This window comes from Manis pentadactyla, chromosome 6 (genome assembly GCF_030020395.1).
Source record: "Manis pentadactyla isolate mManPen7 chromosome 6, mManPen7.hap1, whole genome shotgun sequence".
Taxonomy (NCBI): domain Eukaryota; kingdom Metazoa; phylum Chordata; class Mammalia; order Pholidota; family Manidae; genus Manis; species Manis pentadactyla.
Window position 1 is genome coordinate 133286146 of NC_080024.1, and position 25880 is coordinate 133312025.

At 36.1% G+C, this 25880-nt stretch overlaps 1 protein-coding gene across 11 annotated transcripts in view; it reads right to left on the bottom strand.

Moving 5' to 3' along the window:
• The window catches only part of PIAS2 (protein inhibitor of activated STAT 2), a 128587-nt gene that overhangs the window by 69532 nt on the left and 33175 nt on the right, over positions 1-25880 (bottom strand). For all 11 annotated transcript variants that reach the window (XM_036918660.2, XM_036918664.2, XM_036918661.2 and 8 more), the window contains 2 exons: positions 19336-19810; positions 3052-3136 (listed from right to left, as the gene is read on the bottom strand). In XM_036918660.2, coding sequence (XP_036774555.2) covers positions 3052-3136; positions 19336-19810 — 560 coding nt within the window. The remainder of the gene's footprint in view (positions 1-3051; positions 3137-19335; positions 19811-25880) is intronic.

Here is a 25880-nt window from a genome sequence, read left to right on the forward strand (position 1 = left end):
GGGATATTATACAAAATACCTGACCAATACTTTTCAGAAATATCACAAGTTTTGAAAGACAAGGAAAAACTAAGAAAGCATCACAGACTGAAAATGATGTAACAATTAAATGTGATTTAGGATCTTGGACTGGATCCAGAAACAGAAGTTCATTAAGCAGAGAAACTGGCAAAATCTAAAAAAAGGCTGTAGCTTAGTTAATAATATTGTACCGAGGCTAATTTCTTGTTTTTTACAACCACTTTATAGTTAAGCAAGATGTTAATATTGACAGAAGACACATGAAGAGTCTATCTACCATTTTTACTTTTCTCTAAATGTAAATTACATCAAATTTAAAAGTTTTTGAAAATATCTTGGGAGACATAAAAGTCAAAGTAATACATGGGCCATAGTTTAATACTGAACTGAGAAACTGAATAATTACATTGTTTTGCATTAAGGAATTATAAAACTGTTAGCATGATTGTTAAAAATTAATTAAGAGATGCATTTTTTAGGTATTTCTGGGTGAAATTATATGATACCTGTGATTAGCTTTAAAATACTTCAGGGGAAAGAGTTGGGGTGGGGGGTATCACACACAGACTGCGAAAATATTGATGGTTATTGAAGCTAGGTAAGGGTACCAAATTTTGCTTATACTTATTAAGAAAAAACAGATTTTTTACAATTTAATTATACAACTCTGAAAAAGTTGGGGTTTGTATGTACATGCGTATGTGATTTATTTTGTTTTCTTTGGAAGGAGGATTGCACATAGCCTTACTTTCATGGTTATTTCTTTTATGATTAAATACAAGACAAAAATAGTTAACATGACAAATTTTAAGTGTATAGTCCTGTGGCATTAAATATCATCACAATTCTCTGCAACCATCACCACCATCCATCTCCAGAACATAATGAAAATTTTTCAATGAAAATAATTTCAATTTTAACCATTCATTTTTTGGCTAGATAAAAGTTCAAAAAGATACAAAAAGGATATAAAGTGAAAAGATTCCCCCACTCTGACCCCAGTCATCCAATTCCCTTCTCAAGAGGCAGCTTGATAATATCTATCCTGATATTGTTATGAAATTAAGCAAGTTACACACATACACTCTCTCTCTCATTCACCTTCTTAAGGGAACTGGTAGCACATTATCCAAAAATCCGTGTTTGCTTTTGTTCACTTAAAAATGTATCTTGAATTAGTATCTTCAAATCCACTTATAGTCTAAGTAATCTCCTTTCTTCAAAGGCAGACCTAATACCCTAGTGAAGCTTTCCCAGACTACTAAGGTTAAAAGTAACCTTCTCCTATAAACCAGCTCTTACTTGTTATTACTGAATTGGCTCTTTCCATGACACCTTGCAATGCTAAGATCACTTCATATATATGAGCTGGTTCAATAACAAGACCACATATAACTTGTAGAAAGAGGTCATGTCAAATAACAGTGCTTTGTACCTAGTGAACACTTACTAAACATCTCAAGCAAGGAATCATCATTGAATAACAAACAAAACTTAAGATGAATGATATAATTTTGGATATAAAATATAATTTTTAATATACTGTATTTATTAATTTGTTAGTTGGTTCATTACTATCCCCATGACTGAAAGTACCTCCAACTTACAAAAACTCACTGCAATGTCTTGCCCCTGGTGGACATGAACGACATCAAGCTACATTCATTTTACTTCTTTGGTAATATCTTCCTCTAAATTTTCTCTATTTTTTCCTGGAAACTCTATCCTTTGGATATTGTACCTTTTGGACTAATCCTTGTACATTTTTTTTTAATCTTATTTTTCAGCATTGTATTTTTTCCCCTTTGTCAGAGAACAAGTCTATCTATGAGTTTACCCTTTGGGAGTTCAAACTTCACAGGGTCAGATTATTGAATCATTCTGAGGTTTTGCTGAGAGCACTCCCTCTGTATTATGACTAATACAAGTGATGAGATTAGCAAAACAATCTAAAGCTGTGTCCCAGACTCTTTCACAGAAAAACAGTGCATCTTCCAGATGTTAGGGAGTTAAAAGAGATGGGACATCCATAAATTTGGACCCATCATCTCTGGAGATTGACAATGCAGTCCTGGAGCCTCAGTTTTATTGTGCTACATCTTTTAAGAATGTAATTTGAAGAGTCATAAAGAATATATTAACACTAAAGAGGACTATATTTTTAGTTGGAAAAGTACACACTACAGATTTCCTTTTCTTTCCTCTTACATCTCTTAGTTAATTTGCAAAAGGCAAAGCTAAGAATAGTTCTCATAATTCCTCTCAGATTTCTACTCATTTTACAGTCCAGGTGACCACAAAGCTCAGTTTTTGTTCTTATCCCAGAAAAATGATTAATAGTGCCTACTTTCACTCTATAAATGCTTCAGATTGGATGATAAAGTTTATGGTTATCCTATCTTTGGGCTGCTACAAATTCTTTTTTATGTTGTTGTATTGGGGATAAGATTTTCACTAAAAAAGTTACGACTAAATGTGACAGTAAGTAATTCAAAAGATACTCTCGAGTTTTAGTTAAAAGTTAAAACCGTTTTCTTATACAAAGTATTTATAAATATTTGGCAAATCTCAAAGTGTATTATGCTTACTTAAGGAGAAACAGTCTAACTGCTATGGACTGAATTGTGGTCCCTAAAAATTCATGTTGGAGCCCTAACCCCCAATGTGACTCTATGTGGAGATGGGGACTTTAAAAAGATAATTAAGGTTAAATTAAGTCATAAGGATGAGACCCTAATCCAATATGACTGGTGTCCTTCTAAGAATAGGAAGAGACACCAGGGATGCACAGACACACAGAGGAAAGCTATGTGTGTATAAATAGGAAGAAGACAACTGTCTGCAAGCCAATGAGAGAGGCCAGGAGAAACCAAATCTGCTGACACCTTTATCTTGGGCTTTAAGCCTCAAGAAATATAAGAAAATAATTTGATATGTAAGCCACCCAATCTGTAGTACTTACTTACAGCAGCCCTGGCAGACTAACACATCAACATTCATAAAGAAATATATTCCAAACATTCCTCTTACCTGGATATGCATATCTCTCTAACTTGTTGAGGTGTCAGAGCAAAAATAAAAAACTTCTCTTGAAATCGTTGAATACTGCTTTGAACTGGGGAGAAAAAAACAAAAAGAAAGATAATATTCCAATAACAAATCTAAGGATATAAGCACCTGCAATAACCAGGCACTTCTGTTAAAAAAGAGTGCCAAATTTGGAATCTGTCTATCAAAATACTCCAAAATAAAGTAGTACTAAACTGCACTCATCTTGGAATCATGAAGGTAAAGTTACTGTACAACAGGTTCAATTTTAGGCAGTTATCATTGTATATTCTAAAACCCTAATTATAATATAGTCAAAATATAACTCAACCCTTCAAAACTCCATTTCATCCTTGACTATAGTATCATCTAATGAAAATCTGAAAAAGTCAGAAACTCCCCCCAGAACACTATCCAAAATTCAGGTGTCTGGTTTTTTTGTTTTGTTTCTTTCTTCATTGTGTTTTGTTTTTAATACTTTATATTCAATTATAGAGATTAATCATAAGAGAAAATTTTAAACTTTAAAACTACTGATAGTTATGGAGATTAGTAATTATTTGCACACAAAAGATTGTCTATTTAAGAGTAGCTAATGAAATCACCCTTTAAAAATCAAACTGTATTTACCTCACAAAGAACTTTAACAGATTTATACTAAGGCATTATTCAGTGATGTTCTAGTGTTCATTAAAACAAAATAAAAGCTAATATAGAAGCCTCAAGTCTTCTGCTTCCTAACAAGTACTGCAGCTGTAACATGCAAGGAAAGGAAAAATGGCTCATGTCACTGACTACAATTTTCCCAATGTATGAAGATATATAAACAAGATGTCAGTTGAATATCCAATGTCAGAAGCCTTCAATCCACAAGTAAGTCACACCAAATCAAGAATAATATTAACTTGGGTAAAACTCTCTTCTTTAAGCACAGCCAGTTTATTGTAGCCATTATGCTTACCTAGAAATTATATAATAAAGTAGCTCTATTTTTCCAGAATATTTAAAAAAGGAAAAGATAGAGGGATGCTATTAATGATGGCCTAAAAATGAAACAAAACTGTAAGTCATAAACATACTATGGGGCATAAAACAGAAAGACATAACTACAGTAGTCTGTCTCTCCATTTCTTCAATTTCCATTCATTCTTCAACTGCTTTTCTTATGCAGATTTTTACTTTTCACTCTCTATCCATGGCGAAGGTCACCAATTACCTTAACTGCAAATTCAGTAATCTGTATTTTGAGATTAAAGGTGAACACACTGGATTTTCAACCTTAGTTAATAGTATGAGCAACCAATCTCTGCAGTCTGAAACCTCATAAGACCTAACATAGGTACAAATGGAGTCCCAAAAGAAGATAAAATGGGGCATTAGGGAAAAAAAGCTTGCAGAAATAATGGAAGATAATTCCATAACCTTGATGGAAGGAAAAAGCCCTTACAGATCAAACCCCAAGCAAAATAAATACAAAGAAAACAAACTAACCATGTCAAAATCAAACTACTGAAAACCATGACTATAAAGTCTTGAAAGCAGTAAGAGAAAAAAAGAAACACTGCATACAAAGGGAACAACAAAATGAATAAATGCTGACTTCTCATCAAAAGCAATGTAGGCCAGAAGTCATCTTTAAAGTGGTGAAAGAAAAAACTGACAACTGCCAATTCAATACCTTTCAAAAACAGGTTGAAATAATGACTTTTAGTTAGAAGATGAGAATTTTATTAAAAGCATACAAGCACTACAAGGAAAAAGGCAATTATCACGATAAAAAAAAGTTATCAAATTCAAAATCAAATGTTCAGGAATGAAAACTATCACAAAGAGTAAAATAATATGCTGTTTTTTCTTAGAATTTCCTTAAAAAGGTAACTGTTTAAAGCAAAAGTAATGGCAGGGAAAGGCAAGATAACATAGGTAGAGGTAAAAGATACAAGAGCAACCAAGATAGAAAAATGAAATGTTCTGCTCTACAATTGTGATTCTTGCTTCATTCTGATACATTTGATTAGCATAAAATCTCCTTAGAAACAGATCCACTTAATGCACCAAAAATGTCAGATATCTACATCTGCAAAGCTGGGCCCAACACCTTTGGTGAATTCACCAGCATATGCCAGTATTTGAGTCCCTGTCTGGATGCCTGGCATCAACCTATACTAAAAAGTACCCATAAACCATGAATATTTCATTAAAACTGAATGCTTCCATAGTCAGTATATGCTAACATTGATGCACAATTTATAGATTTATGTACAACTGCAATGTTGGTAGTTTATATCACAATAGACCTATCTTTGTTGTGCCTTTACCAGGTTTTCAATCCAAAATGTAATACCAAGGAACTACTCTGTTTCTAAGAAAAAACACATCTACTTAATCACTATGTACCATAACTGAATTCCAGGCACTCACAGCAACAAAAAATAGTGTATATGTTAAAACAAATCTAATCTGTACTAATACCTACTGACAGTTTTTAGGCAAAACAAATTTATGACAGAACAGCAGCTAAAAGCACACTAAACTTGCCATGAGGTAAGTCTATTAACTAGCCTATCACTGTAGCAGATCAGGAGAAAGAATGGCAGGACATAAAATTAGAACATGAAGGTTTTGCAGTTTATTTTTTCCCCATTAGTTTCTCCAACTTGGGTTCAGAAAATCAATTCTGCACAAATTCCACGAATGCTTTTAACAGCAGCAGATGAAAAGGAAAAGGACCATGACTCAGAGACATGAATCAAATAGAACTCTTTACTCAATAATCCTTTTTTCAACATTTCTTCATAATGTAGATTCTATTTTTCAAAGACTGCTACATTTCCGATCATGCTCTTCTTATAATGTAACAATGGACACTCTTCCAAATAAGTTGTGTGGTTTATAATACCCTCCCTTTGAACATGAAAGGTTCTTTATGACTGCTTCAACCAACAGTGTACGGTTTAACGGATGCTATACAACTCTCAGGACCAGATCGTTAAAAAGTGCCATGCACTTCTTCCTTGCTCTCTGAGGACACTCACTTTTGGAACCCAGCTCTCATGCTGTAAGTAAAGTCAAGGTAGACCAGATGAAAAAGCAGACCCGCCAACAGACAAGCTGAGTCCAAATCAATAGATAGTATATAGCTGCTAGACATGTGAGTGAAGATGCCTCTAGGTGACTCCAGCTTCTAGCCATCCGAGCCACCACCAGCTGTTAAGTCTTATCAGCTAAGATCCCAGACATCTTGGAGTAGAGATGAGCCATCCACACATTGTTCTTCCAGATTCTTAATACAGGGAATCCATGAACATAAGATTGTTTTACACCAATGTATTACAGCAATAAGTAAGTGAAACTATGCCAAAATTTCATTAAGTAATTTTAGCATGATCTTATAAATTCCAAGTTATATGTTCAGTTTCATTTATAATTCCTAATTGATGAGGCCTGCCTTTATGACATAATACTTTCGACCACTCCCAGTTTATGAATATTGGCATAACTGGACCAGAATATTCCTGTATCTTAGTCTAAGCCCTACCAGTTACTATCCAAGCAATTTAGAAATATCTCTAAGTCCTTTACTGCTCAATTAAAATGGATTAACACTTTGCTCATCTGCCTTTTAAAGGCTGCTTTGTGGATCAAATGCAGTACACATGAAAGCATTCTGAAAACAGTGAGGCACTATACGTATATGTATTTTCAGTTCCAGAAATTCTAATCAAAAGTCTGCTTTTTTAAGAGAGCAAAATTTCAGGGAAAAAAAAAAAGATACACAGCAGTTCAACAGATGCATTTTGCCAATGATTTAATGATAATGACTTTTTCTTGGTACAATATTTAGGTAGAAAATATTTTAGTATGCCTAAGAAATGGTTAAGTATTTTTAGTAAAATATGAAACTAGCTTATTTTTGATAACTTGTTTCTTAACACATTGGAACCAAGAGTCATCCACCCTGTGAAGTATTATACTGTTACCTTTTGATAAACTGGTTTATATTTGGTCAAGAATGCTTCTCAGCCATGAGCACGTAGTTAACAGGGGCTTATAAAATGGCCTCCTCAGGGAAAAGATAAACCAAGAGGTTTTAAAGGCAGCTTTGTGGATTATCATGCCTCAATCTAGCTAATATATTAATAAAATAATTCATTAAGTGACAACGAATAAATCAGTTGATTACACTGCATTATCTAAGATCTCTTCCTCGAGCTATTTGGTTCCTCATCACCCATCAGCTAACTGTATCATCATGGCCGAAGAATATTCTTATTTTATTCCTTTTCCCATTGTACCGCTGCATTAAAAATAAAGGATGGGGACAACTCTAGAACATGTATAAATGAAAATACACAAAGAACTAATATTCTCATGTAAATTCTGTTCTATATTATCAGACAAGCTTATTTTTGATAATTTGTTTCTTAACCCATTGGAACCAAGAGGCACACAGAATGACTAATACACGTGACTAAGTAATTTTATATTCCAATATTCAATTGTTTACAGAAACTTAACACTGAAAATTGCTTTATGTGAACATTTTTTAAATGATGATCCTCCTATATGTACATCAAATTTTTCTAATTTAACAAGATTTACAGAGAATGTAGCAAATAATTTCAAAGAATTTCATCTACAAAAAGGCATCACTATATTAACATAACACTCATCTGTGATGTTTAATACTAACACTGTTTTTTCCTATATAACAGCTTCAATGATCATTTGGGGAAGGCAAAAATCATTCAGAATTTTGAAAGAGGAGAATAGTTACCAATGTTCCAATCACTAGACATCACTTATTTCCTTTATCTCCATCCTCTTCTTCATCCTCTATATTCAGCTAGACATTAAGTCCTATTTTCTAAAATTTTCTTATCAGCTGCTTCCTCTCCATTTCACCACCACCATCCCACTCAAATTCACCACCACCATCCCACTCAAAAACCTACTGTATAAATGAATTAACAGCCCTTCTTCTTTGCCACTAACCCTTCAGAACATAAGTGCAGAGCTGGTCATCCTGACCACCACTTTCATCACCATTCCTCTACTCAAATATGCTCAGCAGTGTCTTAGCTCTGAATGAACCTCTTTAAACGCCATCTCTAAGAGCTTCCTAACAATGGCCTCTTTTCCTAGCACACTTACATTTCCAATGTCTCCCCTGCAAGGTTTACTCTATTTAGAGCAGTTTCTTTACTGTCAGGTCTCATGATTATGCCATTTTTATTTCTATTCCTGTAACTACTCTTCTCCCCTTTCTTGATGTTTCCTCTCTTATAAACTCCATCTATTCAAAGTAGGCACATTCATCTCCCAAAGTTCCCTTAAGTCTCATTCCCAATCAACATCCCCATTCATTAAGCCAATACAATATTTGAGCTTTAGATAGACAATTCTTACTGCTTCATCATACAGGCATATATACCTGACTGCTACTCTTCTGTCATGTTAACATTATCTCCCCAACTACATAACAAATTCCTAAAGCTCACCCCATACTTCCAACTTCTACACAGACTACATAATTATATCCAAATTCAATCCTCATTATAACTTAACTGAGTTAATAGAAATGATGCATAATGCATCTGAATTTATTCAAATTATTTTGAAGGGAGATTCTATTTTAATGTTTTACATTAATGTACGTTATCACTTTAAACTTGATTTAATTGTATTCAGAGGCCCAATGAGTATTTCCTAATATTCAGGAATTTAAGAATACGAAAAGATGTTGACCCCCATTAATTTTTCACCTTTTAGATCACTAAATATTAAAAGAACAGTAATAAAATATTGATAAGGGAAAAAAATACATTCATACACTACTGGAGTATATATTTCACAATGCTTTTGAAGCAACTGCCAATAATTCCCTCCGAAAATTGAGTATTAAAATATTAAATACTCATACTCTTTGACCCAACAACTTAACAGCTATGCATTTGTATTTCATAAATATGCACAGAAGTATTCAGAAACACATATGCAAAAATCCTCACAGGAGCAATGTCTGAAAGACTGCAAGAATAGTGCCCAACACATGCTATACACTAAAACACTTGTGATTAAATAATAAAAATGTATTTTTATATAAATAATGGAAATGTGTATCAACAGAATACTGGCTAAGTTACAGTACATCTACAAGGTAACAAATCTATAATCTACAGATCTACAATATTCTGTATTTCCAAGAAATACTGTTAAAACTGTGATGGTGCAAAACTCTAGGGGGCACTATTCACAGAGAATACAAAGTAGACTAGTGTCCTCTATGAAAGGCAGCACAGTGGCTCTGCAGTTGGAAAAGGTTTTAAAGAACGGGAAGATAGCACATTCAGAGAAACAGTCACCTGTTGATATGACTCTGAGTAAATATATCAGAGTATGAGGGCCTTGCCTTTCTAGTTCTGATATTTGAATTTTCAATTACTAGCATAAATTACTTTTATAATCTGAAAGCCCAATGAAGAAATTTTAAGTAATCAAAGGCTCAAAATACTTTGATGGTATTTCATAAAATACCAAACAGCTAGACATATCAACATACAGGTGCTTAGAAACTGAGTGAACACAAGGAGCTAGTTACAAAACAATACATATAGTTGACCATTATATAAATTTCAAAAGCAAATCACTTAAATGTATTTTTTATATACATATACAGTAAAACAAGCAAAAGAGATGAACACAAAATTTAGGATAGTGATTTAACTCAGAAAGGAAAAGGAAAGGAGAAGGCTTCAAGATACTGGCGATGTTCCTTTATAAAGAACTGGGTAGTAGTTTCACAGTTGTTCATTTCATGGGTATTCTTTAACTCAATGTATTACAGAAGTTCTTTTATACAGACTGAATAGACAAAGTTTTAAAATAAAGAAAACTCCCAAAGGATTTCACTGAAATTATCTTTTTGAAAATAGAAAATTGTTAAGGAAGAAAAGAAAACTGCCTGTTACAGCATATCAGAACAGCTATTTAAGGGTGGAAAACAGAAATTTTTAGTTTTGGATTAAGGGGACTGAGGGGATTGTCCACTTGTTACAGTAAAACCTTAGCCACAAACAACTTCACTTAATATTATGTACACTAATATTTTCTAGAAGCCGTAGTTGATCATTTTAAATGTGAAAATGTTTTTATTTCAACCACTTTTAATATAAAAATTTCAAATTGTAAAACTATAAAAACACATCACCTTAAATACAATATACTTGTTTGGGGGATTTTTTTTTTTAGCATCAATACATTCCCATGCTGTAACACTGATTCCCTCAATACTAAAAGCGCTACTGGTTTCAATACCCCAGAGGTTTTGGATGATTTTTTTTTTTTTTACCTCTTGTGCCTGTTTTTTCTGCAATGGAACTTCTCGTGTTGCCAATGAATTTGTATTTAACAGTATGTAGATGGCTTGGAAATCATCTAATCAATTGTATATAAAATCAAGAATACATAAACTGGCCTGCAGAAATCAGTATGTGTTTTGAAATATGGATGTGATGATCTTCTCAGACTCCTAAGGATTTTTGTTGTTGTTGTTATCATTAACCAACAATTACAGGAAGAACATTATGTTTACTAAGCTCTCCCCTTCACCTAGTCCCCCCCTACATACCCCATTACAGTCACTGTCCATCAGCGCTGTAAGATATTGTAGACTCACTACTTGTCTTCTCTGTGTTGCACAGCCCTCCCCTTTCCCCTACCCCCCACATTATACAGGCTAATCATAATACCCCTTTCTTCTTCCCCACCCTTTTCCCTCCCTACCATCCCATTCTCCACGCTCCCTTTCCCTTTGGTAACTGTTGGTCCCTTCTTGGGTTCTGTGATTCTGCTGCTGTTTTGTTCCTTCAGTTTTTCTTTTGTTCTTATACTCCACATATGAGTGAAATCATTTGGTATATGTCTTTCTCCGCTTGGCTTACTTCACTGAGCATAATACCTTCTAGCTCCATCCATGTTGTTGCAAATGGTAGGATTTGTTTTCTTCTTATGGCTGAATAATATTCCATTGTGTATATGTACCACATCTTCTTTATCCATTCATCTACTGATGAACACTTAGGTTGCTTCCATTTCTTGGCTATTGTAAATAGTGCTGCGATAAACATAGGGGTGCATCTGTCTTTTTCAAATTGGATTGCTGCATTCTTAGGGTAAATTCCAAGAAGTGGAAATTCTGGGTCACATGGTGACTCTATTTTGAGCATTTTGAGGAACCTCCATACTGCTTTCCACAATGGTTGAACTAGTTTACATTCCCAGCAGCAGTGTAGGACGGTTCCCCTTTCTCCACAATCTTGCCAACATTTGTTGTTGTTGTTTGTCTTTTGGACGGTAGCCACCCTTACTGGTGTGAGGTGATATCTCGTAGTAGTTTTAATTTGCATTTCTCTGATAATTAGCGATGTGGAGCATCTTTTCATGTGTCTACTGGCCATCTGAATTTCTTCTTTGGAGAACTGTCTGTTCAGCTCCTCTGCCCATTTTTTAATTGGATTATTTGCTTTTTGTTTGTTGAGGTGCGTGAGCTCTTTATATATTTTGGATGTCAACCCTTTATCAGATCTGTCATTTATGAATATATCCTCCCATACTGTAGGATACCTTTTTGTTCTATTGATGGTGTCCTTTGCTGTAGGGAAGCTTTTCAGCTTGATATAGTCCCACTTGTTCATTTTTGCTTTTGTTTCCCTTGCCCGGGGAGATATGTTCATGAAGAAGTTGCTCATGTTTATGTCCAAGAGATTTTTGCCTATGTATTTTTCCAAGAGTTTTATGGTTTCATGACTTACATTCAGGTCTTTGATCCATTTCAAATTTACTTTTGTGTATGGGGTTAGACAATGATCCAGTTTCATTCTCTTACATGTAGCTGTCCAGTTTTCACAACACAATCTGTTGAAGAGACTGTCAATTCCCCATTGTATGTCCATGGCTCCTCTATCGTATATTAATTGGCCATATATGTTTGGGTTAATGCCTGTAGTCTCTGTTCTGTTCCACTGGTCTGTGGCTCTGTTCTTGTGCCCGTACCAAATTGTCTTGATTACTATGGCTTTATAGTAGAGCTTGAAGTTGGGGAGTGAGATCCCCCCTACTTTATTCTTCTTTCTCAGGATTGCTTTGGCTATTCGGGGTCTTTGGTGTTTCCATATGAATTTTTCAACTATTTGTTCCAGTTCATTGAAGAATGTTGTTGGTAATTTGATAGGGATTGCATCAAATCTGTATATTGCTTTGGGCAGGATGGCCATTTTGACGATATTAATTCTTCCTAGCCACGAGCATGGGATGAGTTTCCATTTGTTAGTGTCCTCTTTAATTTCTCTTAAGAGTGTCTTATAGTTTTCAGGGTATAAGTCTTTCACTTCCTTGGTTAGGTTTATTCCTAGGTATTTTATTCTTTTTGATGCAATTGTGAATGGAATTGTTTTCATGATTTCTCTTTCTATTGGTTCATTGTTAGTGTTTAGGAAAGCCACAGATTTCTGTGTGTTAATTTTGTATCCTGCAACTTTGCTCTATTCCGATATCAGTTCTGGTAGTTTTGGAGTGGAGTCTTTAGGGTTTTTTATGTATAGTATCATGTCATCTGCAAATAGTGACAGTTTAACTTCTTCTTTACCCATCTGGATTCCTTGTATTTCTTTGTTTTGTCTGATTGCCATGGCTAGGACCTCCAGTACTATGTTAAATAACAGTGGTGAGAGTGGGCATCCCTGCTTGTTCCTGATCTCAGAGGAAAAGTTTTCAGCTTCTTGCTGTTCAGTATGATGTTAGCTGTGGGTTTATCATATATGGCCTTTATTATGTTGAGGTACTTGCCCTCTATAACCATTTTGCTGAGAGCTTTTATCATGAATGGAAGTTGAATTTTGTTGAATGCTTTTTCAGCATCTATGGAGATGATCATGTGGTTTTTGTCCTTCTTTTTGTTGATGTGGTGCATGATGTTGATGGATTTTCGAATGTTGTACCATCCTTGCATCCCTGAGATGAATCCCACTTGGTCATGGTGTATGATCCTCTTGATGTATTTTTGAATTCAGTTTGCTAATATTTTGTTGACTATTTTTGCATCTACGTTCATCAGGGTATTGTTCTGTAATTTTCTTTTTTGGTGGTGTCTTTGCCTGGTTTTGGTATTAGAGTGATGCTGGCCTCACAGAATGAGTTTGGAAGTATTCCCTCTTCTTCTATTTTTAGGAAAACTTTAGGGAGAATGGGTATTATGTCTTTTCTGTATGTCTGATTAAATTCCACAGTAAATCCATCTTGCTCGAGGGTTTTGCTCTTGGGTAGTTTTTTCATCATCGATTCAATTTCGTTGCTGGTAATTGGTCTGTTTAGATTTTCTGCTTCTTCTTTAGTCAGTCTTGGAAGGTTGTAGTTTTCTGGAAAGTTGTCCATTTCCTCTAGGTTTTCCAGCTTGTTAGCATATAGGTTTTCATAGTAGTCTTTAATAATTCTTTGTATTTCTGTGGAGTCTGCCTTGATTTTTCCATTCTTATTTCTGATTCTGTTGATGTGTGTTGATTCTCCTTTTCTCTTAATTAGTTTGGCTAGAGGCTTATCTATTTTGTTTATTTTCTCGAAGAACCAGCTCTTGGTTTCATTGATTTTTTTCTATTGTTTTTTTTTTCTCAATTTTGTTTATTTCTTCTCTGATCTTTATTGTCCTTCCTTCTGCTGACTTTAGGCCTCATTTGTTCTTCTTTTTCCAGTTTCGGTAATTGTGATGTTAGACTATTTATTTGGGATTGTTCTTCCTTCTTTAAGTATGCCTGGATTGCTATATATTTTCCTCTTAAGACTGCTTTCACTGCGTCCCACAGTAGTTGGGGCTTTGTGTTGTTGTCATTTGTTTCCATTTATTCCTTGATCTCTATTTTAATTTGTTCATTGATCCACTGATTGTTTAGGAGCATGTTGTTAAGCCTCCATGTGGTTGTGAGCCTTTTTGTTTTCTTTGTACAATTTATTTCTAGTTTTATACCTTTGTGGTCTGAAAAGTTGGTTGGGAGAATTTCAATCTTTTGAAATTTACTGAGGCTCTTTTTGTGGCCTAGTATGTGGTCTCTTCTGGAGAATGTTCCATGTGCATTTGAGAAGAATGTGTATCCTGTTGCTTTTGGATGTAGAGTTCTATAGATGTCTATTAGGTCCATCTGTTCTAGTGTGTTGTTCAGTGCCTCCGTGTCTTTACTTATTTTCTGTCCAGTGGATCTATCCTTTGGGGTGAGTGGTGTGTTGAAGTCTCCTAAAATGAATGCATTGCATTCTATTTCCTCCTTTAATTCTGTTAGTATTTGTTTCGCATATGCTGGTGCTCCTGTATTGGGTGCATGTATATTTAGAATGGTTACAACCTCTTGTTGGACTGACCCCTTTATCATTATGTAATGTCTTTCTTTATCTCTAGTTACTTTCTCTGTTTTGAAGTCTATTTTGTCTGATACTAGTACTGCAACACCTGCTTTTTTCTCCCTGTTGTTTGCATGAAATATCTTTTTCCATCCCTTGACTTTTAGTCTGTGCATGTCTTTGGGTTTGAGGTGAGTTTCTCACAAGCAGCATATAGATGGGTCTTGCTTTTTTATCCATTCTATTACTCTGTGTCTTTTGATTGGTGCATTCAGTCCATTTACATTTAGGGTGATTACTGAAAGATATGTACTTGTTGCCATTGCAGGCTTTAGATTTGTGGTTACGAAAGTTTCAGGGTTATCTTCTTTAGAATCTTACTGTCTAACTTAACTCGCTTATTGAGCTATTTTAAACACTGTCTGGTGATTCTTTATTTTTCTCCCTTCTTATTCCTCCTCCTCCGTTCTTTATATGTTGGTTGTTTTATTCTGTGCTCTTTTGTGCTTCCTTTAACTGCTTTTGTGGGTAGTTGATTTTATTTTTTGCCTTTAGTTAGTATTTGTTTGGTCTGCTTTCTTTGCTGTGATTTTATTTTCTCTGTTGACATCTATTTAGTCTTAGGAGTGCTCCCATCTAGAGCAGTCCCTCTAAGATACCCTGTAGAGGTGGTTTGTGGGAGGCAAATTCCCCCAACTTTTGCTTGTCTGGGAATTGTTTAATCCCTCCTTCATATTTAAATGATAATTGTGCTGGATACAGTATTCTTGGTTCAGGGCCCTTCTGTTTCATTGCATTAAATATATCATGCCATTCTCTTCTGGCCTGTAAGGTTTCTGTTAAGAAGTCTGATGATAGCCTGATGGGTTTTCCTTTGTAGGTGACCTTTTCCTCACTCTAGCTGCCTTTAGAACTCTGTCCTTGTCCTTGATCTTTGCCATTTTAATTATTATATGTTTTGGTGTTGTCCTCCTTGGGTCCCTTCTGTTGGGAGTTCTGTGTACTTCCGTGTCTGATCGATTATTTCCTCCCCAAGTTTGGGGAAGTTTTCAGCACTTATTTCTTCAAAGACACTTTCTATCCCTTTTTCTCTCTCTTCTTCTGGTACCCCTATAATGCAGATATTGTTCCTTTTGGATTGGTCACACAGTTCTCTTAATATTGTTTCATTCCTGGAGATCCTTTTATCTCTCTCTATGTCAGCTTCTATGCGTTCCTGTTCTCTGGTTTCTACTCCATCAATGGCCTCTTGCATCTTATCCATTCTGCTTATAAATCCTTCCAGAGATTGTTTCATTTCTGTAATCTCCCTCCAGACATCATCCCTTAGCTCTTGTATATTTCTCTGCAGCTCCGTCAGCATGGTTATGACCTTTATTTTGAATTCTTTTTCAGGAAGACTGGTTAGGTCTATCTCCTTCTAAGGGGTTGACTCTGTAATTTGGTCAGTATCAAATTTTTCTGCCTTTTCATTGCAATAGAGATAGTTGGCGGAGCTGGCACGTGTGACGGCTGGGAGAACGTGCCTTCTTGCTGGTTTGTGGCCTTCCACTCCTGAGAGAACAGTGACCTCTAGCGGCTTGTGCTGGGCAGCTGTGCACAGATGGGGCTTCTGATTCCTGCCTGGCTCTATGAAGTTTGGCTGCATGGTTGCTGTGGGCATGGCCTGCCTCTGGCTGCTCCTCCGATATGGTGGAGCCGCGTGGGAGGTGAATCGGCCAGGAGGCTGTTTATCTCCAAGAGGGGCCTCCAAGCTGCGCTGCTGCCCAGGGGGTTAGGGTGCCCGGAGTTCCCCAGGATTCCCAGCTGCTGGGCTGAGTGTCCCGGGACGCTTCTGTCCAGCTGTGGGGTCACTGTCCCTTTAAGACTTTCAAAAAGCACTCGCTTTTCTTTGTCCCAGGGGCCCCAGCTGTGGGGACCTGCTCACAGGTCTTACTGTCCTGTTTCCCTAGTTTCCAGCACCGCACGCACGCACTGTGTGTCTGCGCTCCGGTGCAGATGGCTAGGGCTGGCTATTTAGCAGTCCTGGGCTCCCTCTGCCTCCCTGCTCTGACTCCTCTCCTCCCACCGGGATCTGGGGTGAGGGGCACTCAGGTCCCGCCGGGCTGCGGCTTATATATTATGCCCTTCACGAGGCATGGGTTCTTGCAGGTGTGGATGTAGTCTGGCTGTTGTCCTGTGTCTTCTGGTCTCTCTTTTAGGAAGAGTTGTATTTGTTGTATTTTCAAAAACATATATGGTTTTGGGAGGAGATTTCCGCTGCTCTACTCACGCCGCCATCTTGGCTCCACCTCTTCCTAAGCATTTTTAATTCTCAGTTCCCAAACATTAACATGTTTCTCTATGACAGTGTCCCAAATAAATGGATTTTTCTCAGAAATTTTATTTCTATAGTATTTTGATCATAAAACTAAATCATTAAAACTTAAGGCAACCTCTGAGTGTTACTGTGCTGCCTTAGACACTGTTACCCTAAAAATTTTCAATTAAAGATCATTACTAGAAATGATTAAACTTTTTCCACTTTTATTTGTCAGGCTGTATGTTATGCTGATTTTAAACTTTCCATATTAAAGTCTAAAGGTATTTTCTTAGATCACTGTTATATTAATATGACATAGTAAGACTATATACATTAAGAAAATTCTTTTTCTTTAGGGAAGGCAGGTTAAGAAAATGTTTAAGCCTTATTTTAAAACAACAATCAGTTAAAAAAATTTTAAAACAATGATAGGCAGGACTCCTAACAAACATAGGAAAAGGGGTAAAAAGTTATTTTATAAGCCCTGAGTTATATGAATTTCTTACATTCTAATTTAAACTATGAGCAAAAGGCAGGTTTTTTGTAGCCATTCTTCAACACAAAATACCTCTGGCATTACTTTATCTAAGTCAAATGAGATACAAAAGTTTTATTTTAGTAAAATAAAAAGCCTATTACTTTCCTTTAAACTTACTGAGAATAACGAAAAATAAATTCTAGGAGAATTCAGGAAAGCAAGACAATTTCTATTTTTGAACAAAGCAGGAAGGTATGAAAGAAAAACGCAAAGCCTCTCCAGAGTTTACCCCTTGGTGCACCACTGATGCTAATGGGTACAGAGGACACACTGCTGCCTCTTCTCTCAGTCTCCAGTCTTTTTTCCAGGCATTCAACCATGTCACTGAAACACTTTCCACTAATAATGACCCCACAGGCCCTCTTATCTTCTCAGTCCCCACCTTAGCTACAATCCTGAGGAGTCCCATGAGGTAGGATTACCCAGGCTTATCACTAGTCTGAATCTCCATAAAAATACAAAGAAATAGATTTGTAAAAACTGCTGAGAAAGAAAAGTGAGAATGAGCTGTGGTATTATATGCATTAGTATAAACCAAAAACCTCCATGGCAGTGTCCCAAATAAATGGATTTTTCTCAGAAATTTTATTTCTATAGTATTTTGATCATAAAACTGTATCATTAAAACTTAAGGCAACCTCTGAGTGTTATTATGCTGCCTTAGACACTGTTACCCTAAAAATTTTCAATTAAAGATCATTACTAGAAATGATTAAACTTTTTCCACTTTTATTTGTCACTATTGCACTTATTTCCTGCCCTTATTGGTTGTCATTCAAAAACAAACCTTTTTGATTTTGACACATTAAAAGAGGATCTTTAAATTTTTCATTTTAAACATTAGTAACAGGAGAAAACATTTGAAGTGTTTATTAGTTGCCTTTTATAATTTTACTTTCATCTTTAACTTTTTTTAACAGGTTCATTTATCTGGATAAAAGGTTTACATAGCTGATTTTTTATTTCTTGCTTTTGTGTAATTTAAACTGACACAGCTCTTCTGGAAAATAATTTAGCACTATACTGTCAAAAGTCTAAAATGTTCTTTCTCCTTGATGCAATAATTCTGCACATAGGACTTTGTACAAATAATAAATGTGAACCAGCACAAAATCCTTATTTAAAAATGAATATAGTGAAAAAGGTAAAACACATCACCTGCTTGGCTCAGTATTGCTAAATAAAAACAATTAAAGGAAGTAGAAGTGGACTGGGAAAGGCACAGTCACCTTCACCTGCCATCTGCTACACGGAACCCATTAACTAGCCCTGTCCCCTGAACACCAAGCTCAACCAAGATGTACTGCCAAGATTATAGTATAATCCTATACAAAAAGGAAAAATCACATTGATATAATCAAGAGAATTTTTAAATGATTTGAAACAAAATGGGTTTTCCAAGGATGTGAAAGAAAGTAATCTCTCCCAGGTTAACAATGAAATGCAATTTCCCAAACAACTTACTTCAATAAATTCAAATACCTCTGTAAATAATCTTAATAGGCAATAAGAAATTATGCCATTACAACATAGAAGTCATTAAACCTAGGTAAAATTTTGTTAAAAGTCCCATGTAAAGTTAATACTAAATTTTCTGAGCAGTTGATGTAATATATTAAACAAAAAGCTTTAAAAAACATGAGTCAAACTCCCTGTGCCACTTTAGGAAAAAAATTTAATATAAAAGGCTTTTTTTTTTTTCCAGGAAAGCAGTTTAAAAGCTCTGTTAAACAGAAATGAAGTCTCTTTGTAAAAAATATCAAAAGTATCAAAATGCAGAGTTACAGACAATAAGTAAGATTTAGGTCTGTTCCCATATACATAGAAGCAATTTGAGTTCAAAGCCGTAAGAAAGCCTGAATGATGAATTAATAGTTTTACATTAGATTTTAGTCATGGCTGCCAATTTTTTTTATCCATACATTTAAACATTTGGCATTAATGCCTCATTTTATTGTATTATCAATAAATCATTAATCAGTAATTGAAAGCCTCTTACTTACTCTCTTATCCAGAAGAAATTGATTTCTCTAACACTTACCTAAACTTGTAGGCTTGATGAGAACATCAAGGACATCATAAAAGGGTAAGTTTTTTAACTGCACATCAGGATGGACCGGAGGAATTGGGGGAGATGGTTGCTGCATCTCAAATGTGGGCTTAGTATCTTGAAGCAGCACAGAACCAACAGGAGAGGACGGTGAGTGAGGAGTAACTGAAGTGGAAGGCAACGAGTGGATTCCAGCCACGGCCAGGTCAGGTTCTACAGGTGATGAGCTACTATCCAAATTGAAAACTGATGATTTGATTGTGGATAAATCAGAAAGTCCTTCAAGAGTCCGTGGATACCGGCGTCTATACAATTCTCGGATTTTAATCTGAACCGCAGGGCTGCAGCCACTCTTCAACAAATGCAACGCCCTCATCAGGAGGTCATGCTTGCGCCCACTTTTATTCCGTCCAGCAAAGCCTAGTAACACTTGTAATTCAGAAACCCTAAAACTAGAAACCATATTCTAAAAGAAAAGAAAAACAAAAGGAGATAAGCCAATAGTCACCCTCAAGCATATAAAAACCGTATCTAAAATATACCGTAAAATCTCATTTTTTCAGTCTTCCATCAACTGGCAGGTACTAGTAAACAACACTTTCACACACCACTGAGAATCGTTCCTGTTTATACAGCCACCACCACCTCCAAAATTACATTCATATTATGGTGTTAATTATGGTTTGTTGTACTCTTAATTTTGGTCATCTATATGCTCTACTGGTTTGTATTAGCCACCTCATTACCTGGTTATGCTCAAGTATAAACCTGTATCTGCTCTATAACCATGAAATTTATAACCAATGAAAATGTTCCTTTCAAATCTAAGCCCTACCAATAATACACAATGTAATGTTTTCTACAGTATTATTAACCAAACAAAAAATTGATTTGTGCTAAACTATATGCACAACTTCTGATGCTAAGTAGTAAATCTACAAAATAAAGACAGAACTGTGATCCAAAATCCAAAGAACTTTTCACCCAAACTCAAATATTAAGGAACAACACATAAGAAAATAAGGGTGGTATTTTTTTATATTAAAGCTAAAAATCACCTTTCATTAACAGCAAAACTCCTAAAACAACTGAAATTTCCAGTTGACTATCCAATGAAAAAAAGACCTTTGAAGAGCAAGGAAATGAGTGGTCATAAATCTTACTCTTACATGTAAAATAGTTATAAGCAGTTCCTGCCTCAAATCTCACCACCTATTTATTCAACAAAACCTAGTAAACACTTTAAAACACTTGTTGCCGCACAAATCACCTGCTTAGTGACTTTCAGACAGTTCTGAACTCGGAGGTAAACCCACTTGGGTCAGATTTACAGGTACACATGTGCCTCATCTACCCAGAAAGAAGAGTAAGACCAGAAGCTGACTAAAAGCCCTTTCAGAAACTGACCGTCCCACCCCCTCCTTCTCAATGCCACACACTCCACCTCCACAGCTATCTGGGATTCCTTTTCAACCTAGTAGGTATGCAGGGGCAACACCTACAGAAGGCACTGATTAACAATAATTCTGTTCCACACTTTTAAGTCTCATTGATAGCCCAGAAGCAATTATTTAAAACTTTGCTTGGCCTCTAAATATGTTGGGAGTAATAATACTGGCTAGTTTTCTAAAATACAAACAAATTTAAATGTATCAAAGTAATCTGCATGTACAAGCTATATCACAATTCTACTTCATACTCTGTATATTTCCATATTTCATACTGCACAAGTCAGAAAATATTACATTGTCATCCCATCAACCATTTTTATACACACTCCATCAGTGCTGTCCAACAGAAACAAGAATCACATGGTTCTAAATCTTCTAGTATCCACATAAAATACAGCTTGAGTTAGTTTTTTTTTTTTTTTTTTTTTTATAATAATTATTTTTTATTGAAGGGTAGTTGACACACAGTATTACATTACATGAGTTTCAAGTGTACAACACAGTGGTAGAACATTTATATACATAATTCTAGGTTCCAGCTATCACCCTACCAGGCTGTTACAATATCTTGACTATATTCCTTATGCTATACATTACATCCCGGTTACTAATTTATTTTACCATTGGAAGTCTGTCCTTTTTTTTTTTTTTTTTTTTTTTTTTGTGAGGGCATCTCTCTTATTTATTGATCAAATGGTTGTTAACGACAATAAAATTCTGTATAGGGGAGTCAATGCTCAATGCACAATCATTATTCCACCCCAAGCCTAATTTTTGTCAGTCTCCAATCTTCTGAGGCATAACAAACAAGTTTTTACATGGAGAACAAATTCTTACATAATGAATAAGTTACATAGTGAACAGTACAAGGGCAGCCATCACAGAAACTTTCGGTTTTGCTCATGCATTATGAACTATAAACAGTCAGTTCAAATATGAATACTGATTTGGTTTTTATACTTGATTTATATGTGGATACCACATTTCTCTCTTTATTATTATTATTTTTAATAAAATGCTGAAGTGGTAGGTAGATACAAGATAAAGGTAGAAAACATAGTTTAGTGTTGTATGAGAGCACATGTAGATGATCAGGTGTGTGCCTGTAGACTATGTGTTAATCCAAGCTAGACCAGGGCAATAAAACATCCACGTATGCAGAAGATTTCTCTCAGAACGGGGGGGTGAGGTTCTAAGCCTCACCTCTGTTGATCCCCAATTTCTCGCCTGATGGCCCCCCTGCGACTGTGCCTGTCTTAGGTTGTTCCTCCCTTGAGGAATCTTACCCGTCTCTGGCTAACCAGTCATCTTCCGGGGCCATACAGGGAAATGTGAAGTTGGTAAGTGAGAGAGAAGCCTTATTGTTTGAAAAAGTTAGCTTTTTACTTCTTTGCATATTTATGCCCTGTGGCTTCTATGCCCAGCATTTGTCTTGAGGTATCTTTACCACTTGGAAGAATTATGATACTCGGTAAATTTGATATGAGGCACGAATTCTATTTAAGGGTTGTAATTAGGAAGGAAGAAGAAAAGCTATAGAAGTAGCAGGCGGAAGAAAACATGGGAAGATTGATTATTTCTTTGATATATCTTCTTGTAGAGTAACTTCAGCATGTATAGGTTTTAAGCTACTACTTCAATTGCACACACACATTAACATAATAGGAGTATAGTTACATAACCAAAGCATATCTGTAATTACCAGCCCTCTGCAGTGAAACCAAGAAAACCAGTTAGGCACCTTAGGCATTTGTGAAAACTTATCTATGATATGGTGGATATTGTCCAAATGAACTTGAACAGTCTGAGAGAAATCAGACAAATTAAAACAACCCATTCCTGGGGACTGTTCACATGCCATATGTTCTTTTAACAATAAATAGTTTGTAGTTGTAAGACTTTGGAGCGCTACAATTTGCACTTCTCCAAATTCTTGATTGAGTTCCAACAGTATAGATCCAGTCCAATTTTGTTGTTTTACTGTATGCACAGGCCAGCTTAGATATCTCCTTCCTCATTCCCATGGCAGGTCCAGGAACTGGTGGGATGAGTGCATCTACAGCTGTAGCAGTGTGTGGATCTTTGTTGGGGTTTTTTGATGATCATCTTCTGGCATGAGTCTTCCAGACGGTGCAGATGTTGGAAGTTCTTTTTCATATCGTATCTTAGTTCATTTTCGGGGTAGCCCAATTAGGCTTTGATCCTCTGTATAAACACAAACAGACCCTTTGCCTACACTTTTATATGCCCTTTATACCCTTGTGTAGAACTCGTTGGAGGTTACCACACAGGAACTGCCCTTTTTTTTTTTTTTTTTTTTTTTTGCTATCACTAATCTACACTTACATGACGAATATTATGTTTACTAGGCTCTCCCCTATACCAGGTCTCCCCTATAAACCCCTTTACAGTCACTGTCCATCAGCATAGCAAAATGTTGTAGAATCACTACTTGCCTTCTCTGTGTTGTACAGCCCTCCCTTTTCTCCTACCCCCCCATGCATGTTAATCTTAATACCCCCCTACTTCTCCCCCCCTTATCCCTCCCTACCCACCCATCCTCCCCAGTCCCTTTCCCTTTGGTACCTGTTAGTCCATTCTTGAGTTCTGTGATTCTGCTGCTGTTTTGTTCCTTCAGTTTTTCCTTTGTTCTTATATTCCACAGATAAGTGAAATCATTTGGTATTTCTCTTTCTCCGCTTGGCTTGTTTCACTGAGCATAATACCCTCCAGCTCCATCCATGTTGCTGCAAATGATTGGATTTGCCCTTTTCTTATAGCTGAGTAGTATTCCATTGTGTATATGTACCACATCTTCTTTATCCATTCATCTATTGATGGACATTTAGGTTGCTTCCAATTCTTGGCTATTGTAAATAGTGCTGCAATAAACATAGGGGTGCATCTGTCTTTCTCAAACTTGATTGCTGCATTCTTAGGGTAAATTCCTAGGAGTGCAATTCCTGGGTCAAATGGTAAGTCTGTTTTGAGCATTTTGATGTACCTCCATACTGCTTTCCACAATGGTTGAACTAACTTACATTCCCACCAGCAGTGTAGGAGGGTTCCCCTTTCTCCACAGCCTCGCCAACATTTGTTGTTGTTTGTCTTTTGGATGGCAGCCATCCTTACTGGTGTGAGGTGATACCTCATTGTAGTTTTAATTTGCATTTCTCTGATAATTAGCGATGTGGAGCATCTTTTCATGTGTCTGTTGGCCATCTGTATTTCTTTTTTGGAGAACTGTCTGTTCAGTTCCTCTGCCCATTTTTTAATTGGGTTATTTGTTTTTTGTTTGTTGAGGCGTGAGAGCTCCTTATATATTCTGGACGTCAAGCCTTTATCGGATGTGTCATTTTCAAATATATTCTCCCATACTGTAGGGATCCTTCTTGTTCTATTGATGGTGTCTTTTGCTGTACAGAAGCTTTTCAGCTTAATATAGTCCCACTTACTCATTTTTGCTGTTGTTTTCCTTGCCCGGGGAGATATGTTCAAGAAGAGGTCACTCATGTTTATGTCTAAGAGGTTTTCGCCTATGTTTTCTTCCAGGAGTTTAATGGTTTCATGGCTTACATTCAGGTCTTTGATCCATTTTGAGTTTACTTTTGTATATGGGGTTAGACAATGGTCCAGTTTCATTCTCCTACATGTAGCTGTCCAGTTTTGCCAGCACCACCTGTTGAAAAGACTGTCATTTCGCCATTGTATGTCCATGGCTCCTTTATCAAATATTAATTGACCATATATGTCTGGGTTAATGTCTGGATTCTCTAGTCTGTTCCATTGGTCTGTGGCTCTGCTCTTGTGCCAGTACCAAATTGTCTTGATTACTATGGCTTTATAGTAGAGCTTGAAGTTGGGGACTGAGATCCCCCCTACTTTATTCTTCTTTCTCAGGATTGCTTTGGCTATTCGGGGTCTTTGGTGTTTCCATATGAATTTTTGAATTATTTGTTCCAGTTCATTGAAGAATGTTGCTGGTAGTTTCATAGGGATTGCATCAAATCTGTATATTGCTTTGGGCAGGATGGCCATTTTAACGATATTAATTCTTCCTAGCCACGAGCATGGGATGAGTTTCCATCTGTTAGTGTCCCCTTTAATTTCTCTTAAGAGTGACTTGTAGTTTTCAGAGTATAAGTCTTTCACTTCTTTGGTTAGGTTTATTCCTAGGTATTTTATTTTTTTTGATGCAATTGTGAATGGAGTTGTTTTCCTGATTTCTCTCTCTGTTGGTTCATTGTTAGTATATAGGAAAGCCACAGATTTCTGTGTGTTGATTTTGTATCCTGCAACTTTGCTGTATTCCGATATCAGTTCTAGTAGTTTTGGGGTGGAGTCTTTAGGGTTTTTTATGTACAGTATCATGTCATCTGCAAATAGTGACAGTTTAACTTCTTCTTTACCAATCTGGATTCCTTGTATTTCTTTATTTTGTCTGATTGCCGTGGCTAGGACCTCCAGTACTATGTTAAATAACAGTGGAGAGAGTGGGCATCCCTGTCTAGTTCCCGATCTCAGAGGAAATGCTTTCAGCTTCTCGCTGTTCAATATAATGTTGGCTGTGGGTTTATCATAGATGGCCTTTATTATGTTGAGGTACTTGCCCTCTATTCCCATTTTGCTGAGAGTTTTTAACATGAATGGATGTTGAACTTTGTGAAATGCTTTTTCAGCATCTATGGAGATGATCATGTGGTTTTTGTCTTTCTTTTTGTTGATGTGGTGGATGATGTTGATGGACTTTCGAATGTTGTACCATCCTTGCATCCCTGGGATGAATCCCACTTGGTCATGGTGTATGATCCTTTTGATGTATTTTTGAATTCGGTTTGCTAATATTTTGTTGAGTATTTTTGCATCTACGTTCATCAGGGATATTGGTCTGTAGTTTTCTTTTTTGGTGGGGTCTTTGCCTGGTTTTGGTATTAGGGTGATGTTAGCTTCATAGAATGAGTTTGGGAGTATCCCCTCCTCCTCTATTTTTTGGAAGACTTTAAGGAGAATGGGTATTATGTCTTCCCTGTATGTCTGATAAAATTCCGAGGTAAATCCATCTGGCCCGGGGGTTTTGTTCTTTGG